Here is a 22,123-nt window from a genome sequence, read left to right on the forward strand (position 1 = left end):
TTTGCCTGTGAGGTTATTTCCTGGTAGAATTCACATGTAAATAGTCATCTGATTGGGAAATCTACCAATGCTGTATTTATTTGAGATTTTTATACCTTTGGTCCAGATTGTTAGGGAAAGCCTCTCTTGACTTCTGCTGACTTTGGGATGGTTAGGTGCAAATTCAATGGGCAAATTTATAGACCTCAAAGGTCCAGAAGCATAAAGTCTTTCTGTTCCCTGAGATGACTTCAGGGGAGTCTAGGCTCTACTTCTTGTCATTGACAGCCGAAAAGGCATGCAGTCCACCCATCATCTGACCTCTTTCTCCTCCCGGTTAATTTTTCATTTTCCTTGTACCTAATTACTATCCTTTGCGTTGTGTGCTCTGAAGTGTCCCCGGCGGTGCTTGGGGAAACATATTTGGCACCAGGGATCAAAACTGGTTACATTAATTCCTATACTTTCTTTGGCTTCATTAAACATTTTATTTATTTATTTGTTTTTGTGAAACTTTAATTACTTCAAAAATTTATGCCAATGATAAAATAATTTTATTAAAATAGAGTAAATATACAGCCTTAATTTAAGTATTTATGTAGTATTAACATTTATGACATCATTATACAAAAATACTCTACTCAGCCACCACAAAAATGTCTATGACAATTAACTACTGTCCTTATATCACCCTAGCCTGGACTTCTTTCTGTCTATCACCGTACTATTTTGTAATGTGCGTTGTGTTCCTAAGAAAAGTGTTCGTCATTCTTCAGTACTATTTCTTGGCTTTTTGCTTTTCTCCATAGGGCAGTTAAATAATCTAACATTTGTCTTTTTCTCCTCTAATTTATTGTACTTAACATGATCATTCTCTGTTCCATCTACATTGCAGCAAAATGTATGATTTCATCTTTTGTTAGAGGCAAGTACTAGCCTATTATATAAATGTAAGACAACTTTTTTCTCTATTCATCCATTGTTGGACAATCAGGTTGTTCCTATATATCGTGGCTAGTGTATTTAGTGCTATAGTGAACACAGATGTGCACATACCCTTTATAAGTAATATTTCTGATTTTGAGCTAAACATTTCTTTTTTGTTTTTTTTTGTTTTTGTTTTTGTTTTGGGCCACGCCCGGCGATGCTCAGGGGTAACTCCTGGTTGTCTGCTCAGAAATAGCTCCTGGCAGGCACAGGGGACCATATGGGACACCGGGATTCGAACCAACCACCTTTGGTCCTGGATCGGCTGCTTGCAAGGCAAATGCCGCTGTGCTATCTCTCCAGGCCCTGAGCTAAACATTTTAAACATTTTATTAATTAGTAATTAATTTTTGGGCTATATCCAGAGGTACTAGGGATTACTTCTGGATGGCTCAGAGATTGCTCCTGGTGGGGCTCAGGGATCATCTGGAGTGCCAGGATTAAATCCTGGTTAGCTCCTATGCAAGGTAAGAAATGTACTCCTTGCTGTACTGTCTTGTCAACACCTTCATAAAAATATTTAATCTATGGAGAGATAGTATAGTGGGTGGAGTGTTTTGCTTGATGTTCAGACCTGAGTTTGATCCCCAACATCCCATATAGTCCCCCATGCCTGCCAAAAGTGATTTCTAGGTGTAGCTAAGAGTAACACCTGAGTACCACTGTGTGTGGTCCAAAAACAAAACAAAATAAACAAAAATTTCAGCTCCTTTACAACCGACTTTACTAAATGAGATAAGGATGGGAATTAAATCAGTCTGATTACTAATGAGAAAATGTCATTATTATCATAACTGACTCTGAACTTTTTATAATATACTCAGGCTTTCTGTAAGTACTGTCTTTGCGTCACATCTAAAAAAATCCCTGATTTCATTACAGTTCATTTGCTTATGATATTTTTTTTTCAACAGACACAACAAGAGAAGGAAATTCTTTGTTGATCCTCGTTGTCATCCGCAGACAATAGCTGTCATCCAGACTAGAGCCAAGTAATTAATTTCTTTGTATTTTGAGTTAATAGATATCATTCTCATCTGGTTGATTTTGTTGTTGTTGTTTTCTGTTTGTTTGTATTTTTACTCTCTCTTTTACTTTAAAAACTGATTGGAAATGAACCTGGTTTAAATTGTGGTTATGGAGTTTTACTTTTATTTTTTGGTTTTGGTATCACACCTGGCTCTAGTGCTCAGGTTTTATTCCTGGCTCTTTGCTCAGGGGACACTCCTGGCAGTGCTCAGGGTACCTTATAGGATATTGGGAATTGAACCAGAGTCTACTCTATGCAAGGTGAATTTCTTAATCACTATAATATTTATCAGGCCCTGTACTGTACATTCATTTCTAGTATTTCTGAATTCTTGTTGTTAGTTTGAAATATGGCAAAATAGAGATGATAAAAAACATCTTCTACTCTTGCTTTAGAATAAGTTACCTTGTTTTTGTATGTTTTTATAAAAAATAATATTTTTAATATTTTGACATTAAAAAATCTGAAAAGCAAAGACAAAAATAAAACCCATACAATTGATTTGATTTTGTGTCTTTCTGCACAGTTTCTAGGGAATCTATGTGATTTCTGGGCATTGTTGCAGAGGAAAGCAGATTGTGCTAATCAGAGTAACATAATCTCAGTACCACTGCCACTTGTGTTGTGTTTATTATCCTTTGCTCCTTGTAAAATCTGGTTTCTCCAGTCACCATTCCTACAGAATGGGTTTGCTGACACATAGCTGTAATTAGATGGTTTTTATGTTATGAGGGAAAATCAGTCTTCCACCTTATTTTGCTCATGGCTTTCCATTCACTGAAGTTGGTCCACAGAGATAGTAGTGGTGGTGTCTTTCTTGTGTCTTTAGTCTTGGTGTCTTTAGTGTCTTGGGTGTCTTTAGTCTTAGAAAATTATGTTCCCATTCCTCTCCCTAGAACAGATTATTATAGAAAGAGAAAGATGGGATGTACAGATGCAGGAAAAACAAAAACTGAGCTGTTAAGTATACTTGAATGAGGGTGGGAACTGTTTCTGCCAAAGAGCTAGTTATGGGATTGAGTGTGCCATCTGTGGGATCTGGTGTGAGAGGTCTGAGATGGCCCCAAGTGGAGGGACCATCAAAGAAAAACAACAGATGCAAAGAAGCTAAATAATTTGATTTTCCTTTGATTTTTATTTGTTTGTTTTGTTTTGGGGCCACACCTGTAGATGCTTAGGTAAATTTACTACTAGCTCAGAAATTATTCCTGGTAGGCTTGGGAGACCATATGGGATGCCAGGGATCAAACCCAGGTCAGCCACATGCAAAGCAAACATCCCACCATTATGCTATGCTCTGGCCCCTGTTTCTCCACTGAAAACTAAATTTTGTTCATTTTTCTGGGCCACACCCATTGATGCTCAGGGTTTATTTACTCTTGGTTCTGTGCTTAGGGATCACTCTTGGTGTTGCATGGGGGACATATGTAGTGTCAGGAACTGAACCCAGATCAGCCTTGTGCAAGGCAATAGCCTTACCTACTGTACTATCTCTTCTGCTCCCTGAAAACCAAAGTTTTGGTGGTTTTTCCTCTTCTTTCTTTGCAGATTTACTGGAGTCCTCATTGATCTGAAGTTCCCTCATGAAATGGACTTCAGTGGAAAAGATGTCAGTGGTGTGCTCTTTCAGTACCCAGACACTGAGGGGAAAGTGGATGACTTCACGGATCTCGTGGAGAGAGCCCATGAGACTGGGGTAGGCTGGGGGTCCTTGAAGGTTGTCCCAACACTGAATTTTTATTTTGTGTATGTATCAGTTTTTAAATTTCTTTTCTTTTTCTTTTTTTTGGGGGGCCACACCCGTTTGATACTCAGGGGCTACTCCTGACTAAGTGCTCAGAAATTGCCCCTGGCTTGGGGGGTCCATATGGGACACCGGGGGATCGAACCTCGGTCGTGATCTTTCCTTAGCTAGCGCTTGCAAGGCAGACACCTTACCTCTAGCGCCAACCTCCCGGCCCCTAAATTTCTATACCTTTACCACTGGAGCAATAAAACTGTCTCCTTCCTATCTTCTCTTCGAGCTTGGTTTGCTTACTGGTTCTTGTTACATTTTGGGCACCAGATATTTTTGTTGACACATTCATTCATAAGTGAGGTTACTATGATATGATCCAAAACTACCAGTCCTCTGTAGTAGAGAAAATTTTCTTCTCCACTTAATCCCATTTTGTCTCATCTTTCTTTTCTAGAGCCTGGTCTGCTGCGCTACTGACCTGCTAGCTTTGTGTATCTTGAGACCACCAGGAGAATTTGGGGTAGACATTGCCCTGGGCAGCTCCCAGAGATTTGGGGTGCCTCTGGGCTATGGAGGACCACATGCAGCCTTTTTTGCTGTCAGAGAAAACTTGGTGAGGATGATGCCTGGAAGAATGGTGGGAGTGACAAGGTAAAATAGCTAATATTTGTTGTTGTAGCTTTTCCAGTTGCTTCTCTGATACAGACTTTATTGATTTCTCCTGGGATTTAACTAAGCCTTGTTAGATTAGTAGAGGAAGTGTCCAACATAGAATATGAAGAAATAATTTGCTTGGGATATGATCTAATTTTTAAAACTCATAAATTCAGAGTATTTGGAAATCAATGTATATAAACTAACAATGTGTTTGCATTAAAGACATGTAAGTGAACTTATTTAGGCTCATGAAAGATTAAAAGACTGAAATCTTTTTGGTGTATTTGACATTACCTGTTTCTGGTTTTTGGTTTTTGGGTCACACTCGGCAATGTTCAGGGGTTATTCCTGGCTCTACACTCAGAAATCGCCCCCGGTAGGCTCAGGGGACCATATGAGATGCTGGAATTCGAACCAGCGACCTTCCACATGCAAGGCAAATGCCTTACCGCTGTGCTCTCTCTCCAGCCCCCATTACCTGTTTCTTTATCAAAAGCAATTTGTTGTGCCAAATGATTCTATGAAAACAAGCACTCTGAGAGATTCCCTGCACATATTGAGTAGAGATGATATTTATTGTTTTTCAGGGCCTGCTCCATATATATGTGAGGACTTTCTAAATCTACTTTGAATTCTTATCATTGATTCAAATATTAGATCAAAGGGGGTCAAGATGGTACAGCAGGTAAAGCACTTGCCTTGTACTCTGATGACCCAGGTCTATCCTCATTGAGCCTTCTATGTTACTGTCTTTAGGCTCACTGAGGTGGGTAGTTTTATATGTACCTTTCCACTCAGATTTGTTGTGATCCCAGTGGGCTGATGCTACTATAAAAATTTGAGCTGTGTCTTGGCTGCATGCAAGCCTGTGATCTAGGGCCTGTAGGTCTGGAACAAATTTGGTGGTTTGGCAGTTGGATAAAATTAAGTGTGGAACTGGGCTGTTTCTGTCTAGGGTATTGGATGTGGCTATGGGCTGTTGTGCCTTCCAGCAGAAAAGGGAAACTGCCTGCTCCATTCCAAGAAGACCCCAGAATTTTCAGCCTAGATCAGTCTACCTGGAAAGAGTCTGTAACCATCATTTTCTTTTGGAGCTTATTAATAGAATTAAGCCAGTTTTCTGCCAGGAAGATGGCCTGTTATTTGGGGTTTTTTGTTTGTTTGTTTTGTGCTATGAGGCTATAAGGCTATCTTATTTTATTTTTTTATTTTTGGGCTTACACCCGTTGGCGCTCCAGGGCTACTCCTGGCTCTGTGCTCAGAAATTGCCCCTGACAGGCTCAGGGGACCTAATGGGATGTTGGGAATCAAACCACCATCTGTCTTGGGTCAGCTGCTTGCAAGGCGATTGCCCTACTGCTGTGCTATCTCTCTAGCCCCACGACCTTATTCTTGTACTGTCACTATGGCCCCTTGCTTTAGGTTTTTAGTACACAATTTTTTTTTTTTTTGTGGAGAATGGGTGGGAGATATTTCCTTTGACCTATTTCCTTTTCCTGTGTCTGCCTGGAAGCTCTCTGAATAAAATGTAATTCTCAATGGACTCAGTGGTAAAGAGCTTGTCTTGCGTATATAAATTTTTGCTTTTGTTTGTTTTTGGGCCACACCCGGTGGCGATCAGGGGTTACTCCTGGCTCTGTGCTCAGAAATTGCTCCTGGCAGGCATGGGGGACTATATAGGATGCCAGGATTCAAACCATCATTGGTCCTGGGTCTGCTGTTTGCAAGGCAAACACTCTACCACTGTGCTATCTCTCCGGCCCCGCATATATAAATTTTTGGGTTTGACTCTTGGCACTGCATGGTCTTTAACACTCTCCAGGAGTTAACCCCCAAGTACAATTGGTGTGACCCAAAAATTGGGGGGCGGGTGAAGTCCTAAGAATTAATTCTTGGACTGGAGTGTTAGTATTGTATGTTGAGTACCTACATTACAGTGAATGGTCTTGCAACAAAGCATAGCTGGGCTAATCCCCAGAGCTCCATTAGGTTTCCAGACCCCACTAGAAGTAGACCCTTAGCATAGAGTCATGAGAGAGTCCTGAGCACTGCTGAATATATGGCCCCAAAACAAACAAACACAAATTAATTCTCAATCACAGTTATACAGATGTAGGGCTAATTCCTGAAAATTTTCTTTTTGGGTTTTTAGCCTTATATAGTATATCTCTTATTGTTTCCAAATTGTAAAGCGTGAACTAAAATTAGCAATTCTTATTTAGAAGAGGAAAATTTGGCAGTTGTTTACAACTAAGTAAATTCATTCATTTCACTTTGCTGGACAGGAATGAAACAGGTCAATCATGGTAACTTTTGGTGTTGTGTTTATCTGGGCTAATTGCAATTTTCTTCTTGACCCCAGAGATGCCACTGGAAAAGAAGTGTATCGTCTTGCTCTTCAAACCAGGGAGCAGCATATCCGGAGAGACAAGGCTACTAGCAACATCTGTACGGCTCAGGTAGGCCATACTTATGACAGTACCACAGATGACCTTAAACCCACAGAGAGCATTTTTTCATTCAGGAACTCATTCATTCTTTCCCCACTGAACATTGTGCATATCAGAAATGTCAAGATCTTATTAGTAAGAAGAGCCTCAAATTCTTGTTAGACCAAAGTCAATGCATTTTATTGATGTTTCTTTACATGTACATACCTCACACTTTAGCTTCTCTAGCATTTCTGGACATAGGACAGTTTTGTAAGGGTGGAAATTGACAGCACCCTCTCAGTGAACTGTAATCAAAGACCTCTAGCATAGGATGAAGAAACTAAGTAAGGATATTGGAGATGATTGGGTAACTGTTGGGGTTTTTTGGTGTTGTATTTTTGGCTTTTGGGCTATATCCAGAAATATTCCAAATTTACTCCTGGGAAGAGTCTGTTGCCATCATTTTCTTTTGGAGCTCTGCAAATAGAAGTCACCAGAAGTGACCAGGGGCCCCATATAGGATACCAGGGGTTGAACTGGAGTTGACCACATGCAAGGCAAATACCCTGCCCACAGTACTATTTCTCCAGCCCCAGATTTTTTTCTTAACTTTATTTTGGACACTGTGATTTATAACATTGTTAATATTAGGATTTCATACATGTAACATTCTAACACTGCACCCTCTACCTGAGGTGGTGGTCACTCCACCAAGGAGCTCATGAGCGATATCTTTGAATCAGATGGGGGGAAAAGATGCAGAGTTTCAAGGACTCATAACCAACCTACATACTGGCAAAGGGCTGTTAGAGAGAACAGTATTTTATGAGAACTCGTCACCACCTGGGGTAAATGGAGGAACAGTTGTTAGCACAAAGCCCTTTCAAACTTTTCTAGGTGCATCTTTCCCATCTAGTGCCTAAGGAACTCTAACAGATGTCTCAGTGCTCTTTCTGTCCTCAGAGGAAGGCCTATGCTCTTTCTCTCAAATCACAACCAGAGGTTAGAAAGCCTGCCAGGGAGGGTGCATGAACTGGATTTCTTAGAGTTCTATAATTGTTTATCCTGTGAGCAGTTTCTGCAGCTCGGCTTTCTGTATTATTTTTTTTGCTGGCAGAAGGTAACTGATGCTTTTCAGATACGAGCTCTTCTAGTGTTACAGGATTTAATTGTCATAGGTTTCTCCTCTGTCCAGTAGCAAATTTTTCTCTAACAGATGCTTTTTCTTTAGTAGTTTACTTTTTATTTGTTGAATTCTCTGCCTGCACACTTTCTTTTCCAAGGAAAAGCTGATTATACCTATTTTACCCTGAAGAATTTTTTTTCAGGATGTGTGTGTGTATGTGTGTGTATAGCTGATGGTAAATGTGTTAAGGATCTGTGTCACGAACTGATAAGTCCTGACACTAAGGAATCTTCTGGGGTCCCTTGGAAAGGTGAGTGCACAAAGTTGGCGAAGGGAAACAGAGGCCAGAGATTGGGTTCAAGCTTTGTTTTGTTTATTCAAAGTATAAAAATACTTATACTTAATTTCTTGGCAAGGCATATATATATTTTTGGCAAGACATATTTTAAGACAAAACTAATTTACTAAGCAAAATTTACAGGGGCAAATTGTTCGAGGCATTTTCTGACGTACGGCAATTTCCCATTCTTGAGCTGCTTTTGCTATCTGAGGTTTTTAACTACCAAGGTCAGTTCCCAGAGACTGGTATTATTTACTATTTTGGCCTTATTCCATTTCATGCATTCTGAACTAGGACCTAAATGTTAACGCTTGATCTGACTACACGTAAGCTAACAGCTTATCTAGATTTGAGATTAGTAATTATTCTGTAAAACTAAATAAATAATACTTGCATCTACACAAATGTTCCTAATAAGGTTTATATAAATCTGAGTAATCTTTAAGAGAGGCTCTAAGAAAAATAAGTAATAGTTATTCTGTAAGACTAGATAAAGAATACTTGAATTTATGCAAATGTTAAATCTGAGTAATCTTTAGAATGTTAGCTGTAAGTTATGTCTCAAATAATATTCTATGGGGGCCGGGCGGTGGCGCTAAAGGTAAGGTGCGCCTGCCTTGCCTGCGGTAGCCTTGGACGGACCGCGGTTCGATCCCCCGGTGTCCCATATGGTCCCCCAAGCCAGGAGCAACTTCTGAGCGCATAGCCAGGAGTAACCCTGAGCGTTACCGGGTGTGGCCCAAAAACCAAAAAAAAAAAAAAAAAAAAAATATTCTATGCTACATCCCTCTTTTCCTGAATGCCTCATGGACAGGCAACCAAAGTTTTTCAGGTTCCTAATGCCTGTGAGTACAAGTTACTCTTCAAGCGTTCTTTCTTTCCTGTGCTACTTTTCAAACATCTTCTCTTTGAGTACAGGCAGCTTGAAAAGTTCCTGAATAGGAATAGTAGACAGCTTTGAAAAGACCCTCCCTCAGGTAGCTAGGGCCTTTTCAAACATGGTGCCTTCCTAGGTCTCAGGGTCTGTTTATATGGGAGATGATGTAGCAGATCAGTGTGTGTATGTATGTATGGAGGTGGTATCAGGGGTCAAAACCAGGGCCTCACACATGCAAAGCAAGTATTTTACTGCTGAACCACATCCAGAACTGAAAAGTACTTTTTGGGGCCATACCCAGTGCTGCTCAGGGGTTACTCCTGTCTCTTCTCTCAGAAATCAATTTTGGGGGCCGGGCGGTGGCGCTAAAGGTAAGGTGCCTGCCTTACCTGTGCTAGCCTAGGACGGACCGCGGTTCGATCCCCCGGCGTCCCATATGGTCCCCCAAGCCAGGAGCGACTTCTGAGCTCATAGCCAGGAGTAACCCCTGAGCGTCACAGGGTGTGGCCCAAAAACCAAAAAAAAAAAAAAAAAAAAAAAGAAATCAATTTTGGCATGCTTTGTAGATCAAACTCAGATTGGCCACATGAAAGGCAAGTTCCCTACCAACTGTATTATTGCTTCAGCCCCTGTTTTTTTTTTTTTAAAGTATCAAGGATTAAACCCAAGACCCCATACATTCAAGGTACCATGTGCTCTATTGTTGGGGATGACTCAGGTGAAGTGGGGAGAAGAAAAGTAAGTGGTAGCCTCCAGAAGGACTGGAGACTGCAATGAATATCTGCTTAGTACAAACCTGCTCAGTACAGTCTCAGTAGTCCTGTTGGAGTGAGGAATTGCTCTTTTTAAAATATATATGTCTGGTTTGGGGCCACACCTGGCAGTGCCTGGAACTTTATCCAGTCTCTATGCTCAGGGATCACTCCTGGTGGGACTTAGGGGATCATAAAGGGTGCTGGGGATCAAACTGAGGTCAGCTGTGTGTAAAGTAAGCAGCCCACCTTCTGTGTAATCTCTTTGGCCCCTGGAACTGCTCTCTGCAATTCCAAGAAAGGAAAGATAGTCCTTAGTACTTCCCCAGGTTTTCCAAGAAAGTCATTTTCCCTCACAGAAAATAATTTCAGGAGGAGAGAAATAAGGAATTAAAACATTTTGACTTAGTGATTATGAGGAAGGAAAAACAGAGTGAAGAATAAGTTCATGAGAGAATGTGGGATTCTCTAGTCAGGAGAACTCAGAATACATATCTCAGGTGTAAAGTAGGAAAATGCCCCATTTGCCTTCTCAGAGTTAGTTTAATAGATTTGCTCCCAAATTGCTTCCCTCCACTTAAGGCCTTCTATGTGGGGCAAGACTTTGTTGCTGTGGCATTGTTAAGGGGGTGAGCTTGAGACTTTTGGTAGTCCCAAGTCTGTATCATTAGCCATGACCTTTATTCCTGCCAAAGCTTCTCTCTGGAAGGAGAGTTTAGCTTTCTTTGAGCTGGTGTTGGTACTAGTTCAGTCTTAGCAGGTCTGAGTTCCTGCATCCCCAAAGTGGGTCTGCCACTCATCCTGCTTCTTGACTGCTTTAGGGCTAGCTACAGAGTAATCTCTTTAAATCTCATTTTGGTTTTAATCATTTATGAGAACTCATTGCCTTTCCCTCCATCTACGTGCCTGCTTTTGTACTACCGAACAACATCCTTGACCTTATAACTGTATATTATAATTTCAGTTCAGTTGGAAAGGTCTCCTTCCTTTTTCCTTTTTCATTTATTGCTTTGCGTTAGTTTCTTTGATTGCCATCTTCTAATTCTGGTGCTTTTCTAAATCTGAATATCCACATTTATTTTGTTTAGTTTCTACTTTTCAGGAATAAAATCTCTTTTGTGATCCTCTAGAAATCAACTATCTCTTCATTTGTTTTTGGGCCATATCTGGTGGTGCTCAGGATTAACTCCTGGCTCTGTGCTAAGTGATCATTCCCAGTGGGCTTAGAAGACCATGTGTAGTGCCAGGGTTTGAACCTGGGTCTGCCAGTTGGAAAGTAAATATCTACCTCTTTGTACTAGCTCTCTGGCCCCTAGAAATCTGTTACCTTTAATGAAACAAACAGAAAGTGTCTATTATGCCCAATCCTGACCCCTGAGCCCACTTTGGGAAACTATTCTAACCCTTCATTTTTTCCTTCAGGGGTGGGGTCTCCCAGTTAATATTCAGGGTGCTTAGGGGCCACTTCAGTTGATAGTCATTTGTGGCATACATTTCAGTGCTCAGTATTCTAACAGTTCTAGAGGTGGGCCAAAATACAAAAAGAAAAACAAAATTCTTTATGATGGTTCAATTTGAAGTATTAGGGGTGTTCAGGAAGGTATTTAGATTTGAAGAATTCAGAGTATCTTGGAAGTACTTACCTCCATGGGCCCTCAGAAAGGTTTTAATGTTTCCCAACTATCCTAAAGGATTAAGCTGTCTGATCATTTTTCTTTGTTCTAGTTTTAATTTTTCATGTCCAGTTTAGCAACATTCATTCTCATTAATTGTCTTTTATTGAATCATTGAACATAATCCTTTAAATGCTATTTATCTTAGGCTCTCTTGGCAAATATGGCTGCCATGTTTGCCATCTACCATGGTTCCTGTGGGTTGAAGCATATTGCTAAAAGGGTCCATAATGCCACTTTGATTTTGTCTGAAGGTAAGTTTAAATTTGGGTGTTTAAAATTGAATTGGGAAGATAGATTTTAGTGCATGCTTTGCATGCTGGGGACCTGGGATTTACTTCTGATCTAACATATGTCTTCAAGCACTGCTAGGAGAGATCCCTGAGCACCATGTTGGGAGTGGTCCTTGTGCATTGTTGGATGTGACCTAAAAGAAAATAATTTTAGGGGCCGGGCGGTGGCGCTAAAGGTAAGGTGCCTGCCTTGCCTGCGCTAGCCTTGGACGGACCGCGGTTCGATCCCCCGGTGTCCCATATGGTCCCCCAAGCCAGGAGCAACTTCTGAGCACATAGCCAGGAATAACCCCTGAGCGTTACCGGGTGTGGCCCAAAAACAAACAAAAAAAAACAAAAAACAAAAATTTTTTTTAAAAAATTTGTTAAGTCTAAATAAAATCGAGCACATACTGGATGGATGTCTATTCAATATTATATCAAATTAAAGTGAAAAAACTAGGCAAACATTTACAATAGTTAAATGTTTATATTTTAATATAGAGTTCTTAGCACAATCAAAAGATAATACAGCAGGGGGCCAGAGCAGTGATGCAAGCCTTAGGGCATTTGCCTTGCATGAGCTAACCAAGGATGGACCACAGTTCAATCCCCCAGCATCCCATGTGGTCCCCCAAGCCAGGAGCAATTTCTGAGCACCAAAGCCAAGAATAAACCCTGAGTGTCACGGATGTGGCCCAAAAACCAAAAACCAAAAACCAAAAAAAAAAAAAAAAAAAAAAGATAATGTAGCAGATAGGGTGCTTGCTTTCATGTGTATAACATAAGTTTGATCCTCTGCTCTGCATATGGTTCCCCAAGCATTGCCAGGAGTGGCCACGAGTAAGCTACAAGCACAGTTGAATGTAACCCCATCTACTATTGAAAATTATTTATTCATTCATTTATCTATCTATCTATCTATCTATCTATCTATCTATCTATCTATCTATCTATCTATCTATCTATCTATGGGAGGAGTGCATCTGGAATAGGTTCCAGGGCCTTAGACATACCAAGCAAGTGCTCTGCCACTAAGCAAGCTTCCTAGCTTCAAATGTAAATTTATTTATTGGAGTAAAATAGTTTTATTTGGAAATATGAGGAAGAAGAGATATAGATAACATAATTAATTTAACAGAACATTAGGTTTCTTCAGAGGTGAAGAGCTAAGGTACCCCATAAAGTAAAAGAAAAGCTGTTTATATTCTAATTTTAGAAGAGGATTACCTGACATGAGAATCGCCCTAAAGGTGATTTGGAAGAGAGTAGTTTGGGCCACTCTTGATAGTGCTTGGGCTACTTAAGACAGTATTTGAGTGACCATATGCAGTATTGGAAATTGGAGTTTTGCCTCATGCAAGACAAACACTTTAACCCATGTATTCTATCTACAGATCCCTAAATGTATTTTTGGGGAGGTTTTAGGATTTGGGGGCTATACCCAGCAGCTCTCAGGTAATTTCTGGCTCTGTGCTCAGAAATCGCTCCTGGCAGGTTTAGGGACCACAGGGGATGCCCGGGATCAAACATGGATCAATTCTGGGTTGGCCATGTGCAAGGTAAACATCCTACTGCTGTGCTCACTCTGGTCCCCTAAATGTAATTTTTTAAAAAGTTCACAAAATGGCTTATGAATATGGAAGTTTATATATTGACTGACAAATAGAAATTAAAACAGTAAGATAGTATTTTCTTATATATTGGCAAAAAATTTATATCGTGATATTGGTATACTTTTTATTTGGGGGATTTGGGGACATACCTGGCAGTGATCAAGTCTTGCTCCCAGCTCTGTGCTCAAAGATTACTCCTGGAGTGACTCAGGGAACTATTTGTAATATTGGAAATATAACTGTGTTTGCTGTATGCTATATCAAGCACTGTGACCCTTATATTAATTATCTCTCAGCCTTTAGTTTGCTTTTTATTTTGGGGCCCCATATCCAACATGGTTCTGAACTTATTGGTTCTGTCTGCCAGAGACATTGCTGACAGTGCTAGGGGGACCATGGAGAGCTAGGGTTCCAATTTGGATTTTCTACTTGCATAGCATATGCGCAGTCCTTTGAACTATCTCCCTGGCCTCTAAGAAAACTTTTAAGATGTGCTTATAATTTGATACAGAATTTCTAGTTTTAGAAACATGTTTAATGAGTGTCCATTGAAACATTAATAATAGTAAAACCTTAAAGGCCCCTTAAATTTCCATTAGTAAGAGACTAAATATAGTTTATCCATATGTTTTTGATGTTATACAGACATTAAAATGATATCCATATAAATCTGTAAAAAGCAAAAAGGATCATGGTTAAATTACTGTTAAAGTTAAATATATACAAGGTCAGGAAGAGGTTTTTAAGCACATACCTGGCATGAAAGGTCATCAAGTTTGATGCCCAGTAGTGGTTTTCTGACCATTGTTGGGGTGACTTTATTGCACTGTTTTTGATAGCTTTAAAATGCATAATTACATATATACACATACATGCTACTTGTGGAGGAATATACACCTCAATATAGCCAACCATTATTTCTGAATGCTGAGCAATATTTAGAGTTTACTCCTGGCTCTGAACTTTGGCATCATTCCTGGCAGTGCTCAGGGTGCCATATGGGGTGCCAGGGTTCAAACTCATGCAAGTAAAATGCCTTATCTCTCCAGTCTCTTAAACATTAAAGTTTTCAAAAGCAGCCAATAGGGGTTGGAGAGATAGCTGGAACACACACGGGCATACAGAAGACTCAGCTTCCAATCTTAAGGAGAGAACCTTGACATTTTTGAGGTTTGTTCCAAAGCATAATTTAATGGAATACAAAATAATAAGCCACCACAACCCTGGGAAGGACCAGAAACAAACTATAGTCAGATTTGCTTTTTTGTGTCACAACTTGGTTAGTCCTGGAGATATTGATGGTGACTGTTGTGTCTTCGTCAGGTCTTAGGAGAGCAGGACACCAGCTCCAGCATGACTTGTTCTTTGACACACTGAAGATTCAGTGTGGCTGTCCAGTGAAGGAGGTCTTGGGAAGGGCTGCCCAGCGCCAAATCAACTTTCGACTTTTTGAGGATGGCACAGTAAGTTCAACTTTCCTTGGTCTCCCCACCCCCATTCTTTATAAATATTATGACTTTTATCATAGGTTTTCTCAATGATGATTAAATGTTAGGGAACAAGCTAATTCTTTTGGGGGGAGGGTTGAGCCATATCTGGCAGTGCTCAGGCATTACTGCTGGCTCTGCACTCAGAAATTACTCCTGGCAGGCTCAGAACCATATAGGAAGCTGAGGATTGAACCTTGGTTGGTTGTGTGTAAGGCAAACACCCTACCTAGTGTGCTGTTGCTCCAGCCCCACTAATTCTTTTCTAAACAGTTTCTGATTTACAACATTATGACTATTTTCAGTAAAGGCAACTTATTATTTTTTGTTTGTTTGATTGTTCGGGGCTATACTTGGCCGTGCTCAAGGCTTATTCCTGGCTCTGATCTCAGTGATCACTCCTGATAAGGCTTGGGGACTATATGGGATGCCAGGGATCTTTTCTCCCTTCCTCCCTCCCTCCCTTCCTCCAAGTCCCTCCCTCTTTCCCTCTCTCCTCTCCCACTCTCTTCCCCGCCCTTCCTCTCCCACCCCTCCCTCCCTCCCTTGATCTTGAGTTATATCCAGTGGTGCTCATTGATTGCTTCTGGCTCAGCACTTGGGAATCACTACTCATGGGTTCGATTTGTCATATGAGATGCTGGGGTTCTAAACTTGATTGGCAAGTGCCTTATCTGCTGTACTATCTCTCCCGCCCTATTATATTCTTATTTCATGATTTCTCAAGGTAAAGTTTGTCCTAGTCAACTTGACAGTTAATGTCACTTATTAGGAAGTGAAAAGTTAAGTATAGTTTGGATCCGAAACTGTGCAACTGTCAATCTATAGCACTTTGCAATATTCTGAACCTTGTGAAGTCTGGGTCTTGTCTAATTACCAACCCAGATGTGTTGGTTCTCTGGTATTTTGGAAGGACCGGTAGTTTTGTTCAGTTCTTTCTTTTTTCTCCCTCTTGTTTCTCGAATGGTTTAGAATTTAGAGCTGAGAGGCTGGAGCTATAATACAATGGGAGACTTGCCTCCACTGGATAGTCTCACACATGGCAGACCCATGTACTTACCTACACAGACCACTATACTTACCTACAGTTGGTAGCTTTGCAGGTAGCTTTGCATGTGTCAGACCCATGTTTGATCCCCAGCATCCCATTTATGGTTCTTTAAGTACTTCCAGGAGTAATTTCTCAGTGTAGAGCCAAAAGTAACTCCTGAAGATCACTAGGTGTGGTCTAAAAACAAAACAACAACAACAAAAAAAATGAAGAATTTATAACTGATGGTTTCCCTTTCATTTGTTTCTGTAGCTTGGTATTTCTCTTGATGAAACAGTCAATGAGAAAGATCTGGATGATTTGTTATGGATCTTTGGCTGTGAGTCATCCGCTGTAAGTAAACTAAAAACTTGCACTTGTCTTATAATGACTATTGGAGTTGGTATTAAAAATGATTTTCCCTCTCGTGGGTCTGAATGTGAGGAAGAGAAGGTGGAAGTTATATTCAGTAGTTGTTGTTAAAATTCTGCCCTAACTAACCCTGTGACATCTGCTAAAGTGGAGGTCACTCTGGAAGACTCTGGTCAGGGCCATGTAGCCAGGCTACTTGGAAGGATTACATCTGGTGGGTTATTGTGGGGAGTGGGGAGGTGAGGACCCTCATTTGGAGATGCTCAGAGCTTACTCCTGTCTCTCTGCTCAGGAATAACTCTTGCAGTAGTCAGCATACCATATACGGTTTCCTAGATAGAACTGCAGTCGGCCACATACAAGGCAAATACTCTACTATTTGTACTTTCCCAGCACCTTCCTCTGGTATTTGATAGAAATTCTACTTACTTTGAAGTCATGGTGTTACCATCTTGATTATATTTATTTTATGAAAATTTATTTATGGAAGATTGGATATGTGCTAGGTTGGTCCTGATTATAGGGTAAATAGATACAATATTCACTCTCATGGAGCTTATTGGCTAATGGGGACAAACGAGTTCAGGATTACCATCTAGATGATATTATAGCATGTAGTAGGCAACGTTTAGGAGGCAGTCTGACTATGATAAAGAGTTCCACACCAAAACTTTGGAATAAAATTGTCCTTAACTGAGTTCTAAAAGTAAGAAGAAATAATCTGGAACCAAGCTTCACATAACTAAATGTGGTGATGGTGGTAATAGGGTGTTGCAAATAATCTTTAACATTTGTTTTAAAATAAATTTATCATTTTCTAAGATGTTTGATTTATGTGCCTAATTCATATACCTAGGGCTGCACAAAAATTTCTTATGAAAAAAAAAGTTAAGGGGCTGGAGAGATAGCATGGAGGTAAGGCGTTTGCCTTTCATGCAGGAGGTCATCGGTTCGAATCCCAGCGTCCCATATGGTCCCCCGTGCCAGCCAGGAGCAATTTCTGAGCGTGGAGCCAGGAATAACCCCTGAGCACTGCCGGGTGTGACCCAAAAACCACAAAAAAAAAAAAAAATTTCTTATGTGGAAGGGCTCTTGAGTGGAAAACTTTTTTTTTTTTTTTTTTGGGCCACACCCGTTTGACGCTCAGGGGTTACTCCTGGCTATGTGCTCAGAAATCGCCCCTGGCTTGGGGGGACCATATGGGACGCCTGGGGATCGAACCGCGGTCCTTTCCTTGGCTAGCGCTTGTAAGGCAGACACCTTACCTCTAGCGCCACCTTCCCGGCCCCGAGTGGAAAACTTTTAAGATGCTCTGATCTAGACTAATGCACAGCTAAGAAGGAGAATGGGCCCAGAGATCTTTTAGATACAGGGAAAGCATCTACAAAGACCAGGAGCAGAGATGCAATCTGAGAATTCAATGTAGTTCATTATAACTAATATGGTTTGTAAAATTATAAAAAAATGGGGACTTAAGAAAATGAAAGGGCAAGGAACAGTTCTTCTTTCATACTCCCTTCTCCCCAAAAGTAAATAAGGTGCCAGAGTGATAGTACAGCAAGTAAGGAATTTGTTTTGCACATGGCCAACCCATGTTCAATCCCCAGTATCCCATATGGTTTCCCTGAGAGCCTACCAGGAGTAATTTTCTGAATTCAGAGTGAGGAGTAACTGGGTATGACCTAACCCCTCCCTTGAGAGAGAGAGAGAGAGAGGTGATGGAGTGAGACTGAGTGGAGAGAGAGAAGAGATGATGAGAGAGAGAGGAGAGATGAGAGAGAGAGGAGAGAGAGAGAGGAGAGGAGAGAGAGGAGAGGAGAGAGAGAGAGAGAGAGGAGAGAGAGAGAGAGAGAGAAAAGAAAGTGTCATGGTGTTAATCACTGCGAGCAACATGGTACAGTGCAGGGTATTTAATCAAATAAATAGTTTTAGAACAAATTAGTGGAAAGAAGAGTTTACTGTAGAGATAGAAATAGTTTCCAGAGTTCAGTTAAGTACAATGCTGGTGTCCTGGTTGTCTATTTTGGCACAGAACTTTATTATAAATTAATAAGTGTTAATTTATCAAAGAAGTATTTCTATGACTGTCAGAATGTACACTGAGCATAGATGCCTGACTGTCTGCAGACCAGTTTAGGCATAATTCCTGCCCTTTCATTTCTATGGTTTCTTCATGCAGGAGCTGTTAGCCGAAAGCATGGGTGAGGAGCAGAGAGGGATTCTTGGGACTGCCTTCAAGAGGACCAGCCCATTCCTTACACATCAAGTATTCAACAGGTTTGAATGACTTGTGTTACTGCATTTTGTTCTGTGGCTTAGCACAGTAGAGATCCTAGTTGTGGTGTGGGCAAATCACATTTTATTTCTTGACAGCTCCTTTCTCTTAGCAGAATTTGGATGCATCTATAACAGTCCAAAGTTCATACCTATGGACACAGTACTATATTATATCAAACCTTCCTCTTGTGCTCATGAGCAGCTATTGCCATGGTACCTTCTCTGTGTTTCAAGGGGATTTCAGGTCCTTCCTTGAAATGCCTTGTTGACATGTTTTCCATGGCCCCATTTGACCTGTATGCTTAAAATGAATCTTAGGGCGGCTTATTGTTCAGGAGGTTATATATGGATTTCTGCTATTAATTTGCATTAATCAATAGTGATGGTTTATGTTCACAGCTATCACTCAGAAACAAATATTGTTCGGTATATGAAGAAATTGGAAAACAAAGATATTTCCCTTGTTCACAGCATGATTCCATTGGTAATTTTTTACTTTCTCTCATCACTCCTTTCCCCCACCTCCACTCCCCTGCTTCTAACCCCATCTTGGTGCTGCCTCTTTGGGTCATCTCTAGCAGGCTGCAAGAGGGAAGTAGGAGATTTGATTAGTCATTTAAAATAAAGTCACTAACATGATACATTTTGATTGTGTTTTTTAAAGGGGTCCTGCACCATGAAGCTTAACAGTTCATCTGAACTTGCAGTAAGTATTCACTTCTCCTAAGATGGAATTTAGTAGAGACAGTTTTAGCTTATAGACCCAGGCAGGTAACTAGAGAAAACTTTTTGGATCTTTGGTATCATAACTACTTAGTTTTTTTTTTTTTTTTGTTTTGCTCAGAAATTTCCCCTGGCAGGTTCAGGCCATATGGGATGCCAGGATGCGAACCACTGTTTGTCCTCGATAGGTTGTGTGTAAAGCATATGCCCTACTGCTGTGCTATCTCTCTGGCACCCATGCCTACTTGGTTTTTTTAAACTTTTGATTTCTTATTATTATTTGTTTTATTTTTGGTGGGGGAGGTCACATCTGCCAATGCTCAAGAGATACTTCTGGCTGTACATCAGGAATTATTCCTCGTAGCACTTGGTGGGGACCAAATGGGATGAAAGGGATTAAACCCATGTTTGTCACATGCAAGAAAAACTTCCTATCCACTGTACTACATATTTAGCCCAGTTTTTTAAATTTTTTTTTATTTTATTTTATTTTATTTTTTTTTGTTTTTGGGCCACACCCGGTGGTGCTCAGGGGTTACTCCTGGCTGTCTGCTCAGAAATAGCTCCTGGCAGGCACGGGGGACCATATGGGACACTGGGATTCGAACCAACCACCTTTGGTCCTGGATTGGCTGCTTTCAAGGCAAACACCGCTGTGCTATCTCTCTGGGCCCCAGATTTTTAATTTTTAAATTGAAGCAAAACACATTTCTATGCTCAGGGGCTCTTGATGGCTCTGCTTAGGAATGACTGTGGTGATGCCCTATGAATCATTTGTGGTGCCATAATTGAACAGGGTCTGTCATTGGCTACAAGCAAGGCAAGCATCTTAGCTCTTGTACTAGCTCTCCAGATCCTAATTTCATAGCTACTTTAATAATTGCTTATTTTGATATTTAAGAGAAATTCTTAATTATAATAATATTATTATTGGGGGGGCATTTATGCCAATGGTCAGAGGTTATTCCTGGCTCTGCACTTAGAAATTACTCCTGCCAGGGCCGGAGAGATAGTATGGAGGTAGGGCGTTTGTTTGACTTGTATGCAGAAGGATGGTGGTTTGAATCCCAGCATCCCATATGGTCCCCCGTGCCTGCCAGGAGTAACCCCTGAGCGCTGCTGGGTGTGACCCAAAAACACCAACAAAAAAAATTACTTCTGCCAGACTTAGGGGTCCAAATGGGGTGCTTGGGATTAAACCAGATTGTCTCTTGCAAAATAAGTATTCTACCTGCTGTACTCTCTCTCCATCTCCAAATCACTGAATATTGTTGGCAGAAGCCCTGGAGTTCTTTGTACTTAGAGAACCCCAATTAAATAAATATTTGGTCTTTTTCATTCTATTTCTCATACTTTTTTCCAAACCTGTCATGCTGGTATTCAGTGATATAGTTCAGTGATGGAGAGAGGCCTGGGGCCTGAATTCCCTTGTTATGTCCCCAGCTGCCCGCCACATGCTTTTGTGACTTTCAGTGCCACAGCTGTGTGCAAGCATCACAACCTGTGTATCTGATCCCTAGCCTCTCACTAGCAACAAAAGGAGTCTGGGCACAAGTCTTCCATATTAAAATATTTTACTTTATAATCCTTTAAAATTAGGCAGAATTAAGAACCTTAAATTTGAGGCTACAGAGATAGTAAATCAGGTAAGGCACTTGCCTTGCATGCAGCCAATCCATGTACATCCAAGCCTGCCAGAAGTGATTCTTGAATGAAAATCCAAGAGTAGCCCCTTGAGCATTGCCTGGTGTGAACCAAAATAAAAAGAAACAAAAAATTCCTTAAATTTTCTTTTTATAAGTCTTTTCATGATGCCAGTAGGGTAGAGCTTTGAGGATAATTTATTTCAGGTATCAGTAGAAGATTGTGTAATTCGTTGCTAAGTTGATAAGTAGTTTTACTAGGCTAGAAACCACTTTAACAAAGTTATCCTATTTCTTTTATTTTCTTGCATCTTTAAAAATTATTATTATTTTGGCCTTTGGGTCATACCCAGTGGTGCCTGAGATTACTCCAACTCTGTGCTCAAGGATGACTCCTGGTGGAGCTTGGAAGATCATTTGGGCTATCAGGGATTGAACCCAGGTTGGCTGCATACAAAGTGAATGTTTAACCCCTAGTAGTATTGCTCTGACTCTTGGGTTTATTCTTACATAGAAAACCACTTAAGAGAAAGAAAATAATTTTATATTTTCAGGAAGGGTGTCTATGTTTACTTTTATGAGCTGATGTCTTGTTTGTCTTAATAAGGAGAATGACAGAAGTACTATGCAAGAATGTGAGGAAGCCAAACCAATTCATTGAGCTTCATGGTATAAATATATTTTCATGCCTCTTTGTTCCAAAAAGATTTTTATTTATTTATTTATTAATTTATTTATTTATTTATTTATTTTTTTGGTTTTTAGGCCACAACCGGCAGTGCTCAGGGGTTACTCCTGTCTATCTGCTCAGAAATAGCTCCTGGCAGGCACGGGGGACCATATGGGACACCGGGATTCGAACCAACCACCTTAGGTCCTGGATCGGCTGCTTGCAAGGCAAACGCCGCTGTGCTATCTCTCCGGGCCCAGATTTTTTTTACTTTTAATTTAATTTTTTTATTTGGGGGCTACATCTAGCTCTGTGCATTAGGATCACTCCTGGTGGTTTTCAGGGCCCCCTATGTGGTGCTGATGAAACCATCATTCTATTACCTCACATCTGAGGCAATTGCCTTGACTTCTAACTATCTCTCCAGCTCTTTTGAAAAGAT

At 40.5% G+C, this 22,123-nt stretch overlaps 1 protein-coding gene across 1 annotated transcript in view; it reads left to right on the plus strand.

The window, feature by feature from the left end:
• Positions 1-22,123, plus strand: part of GLDC (glycine decarboxylase) — a 109,954-nt gene that overhangs the window by 42,694 nt on the left and 45,137 nt on the right. The window contains exons 5-14 of the mRNA XM_049776121.1: positions 1,881-1,958; positions 3,545-3,692; positions 4,189-4,385; positions 6,754-6,850; positions 11,740-11,845; positions 14,803-14,942; positions 16,270-16,350; positions 18,548-18,645; positions 19,045-19,129; positions 19,310-19,351. Of these exons, the coding sequence (XP_049632078.1) occupies positions 1,881-1,958; positions 3,545-3,692; positions 4,189-4,385; positions 6,754-6,850; positions 11,740-11,845; positions 14,803-14,942; positions 16,270-16,350; positions 18,548-18,645; positions 19,045-19,129; positions 19,310-19,351 (1,072 nt within the window). The remainder of the gene's footprint in view (positions 1-1,880; positions 1,959-3,544; positions 3,693-4,188; positions 4,386-6,753; positions 6,851-11,739; positions 11,846-14,802; positions 14,943-16,269; positions 16,351-18,547; positions 18,646-19,044; positions 19,130-19,309; positions 19,352-22,123) is intronic.

This window comes from Suncus etruscus, chromosome 1 (assembly GCF_024139225.1).
Source record: "Suncus etruscus isolate mSunEtr1 chromosome 1, mSunEtr1.pri.cur, whole genome shotgun sequence".
In the NCBI taxonomy this organism is placed as follows: domain Eukaryota; kingdom Metazoa; phylum Chordata; class Mammalia; order Eulipotyphla; family Soricidae; genus Suncus; species Suncus etruscus.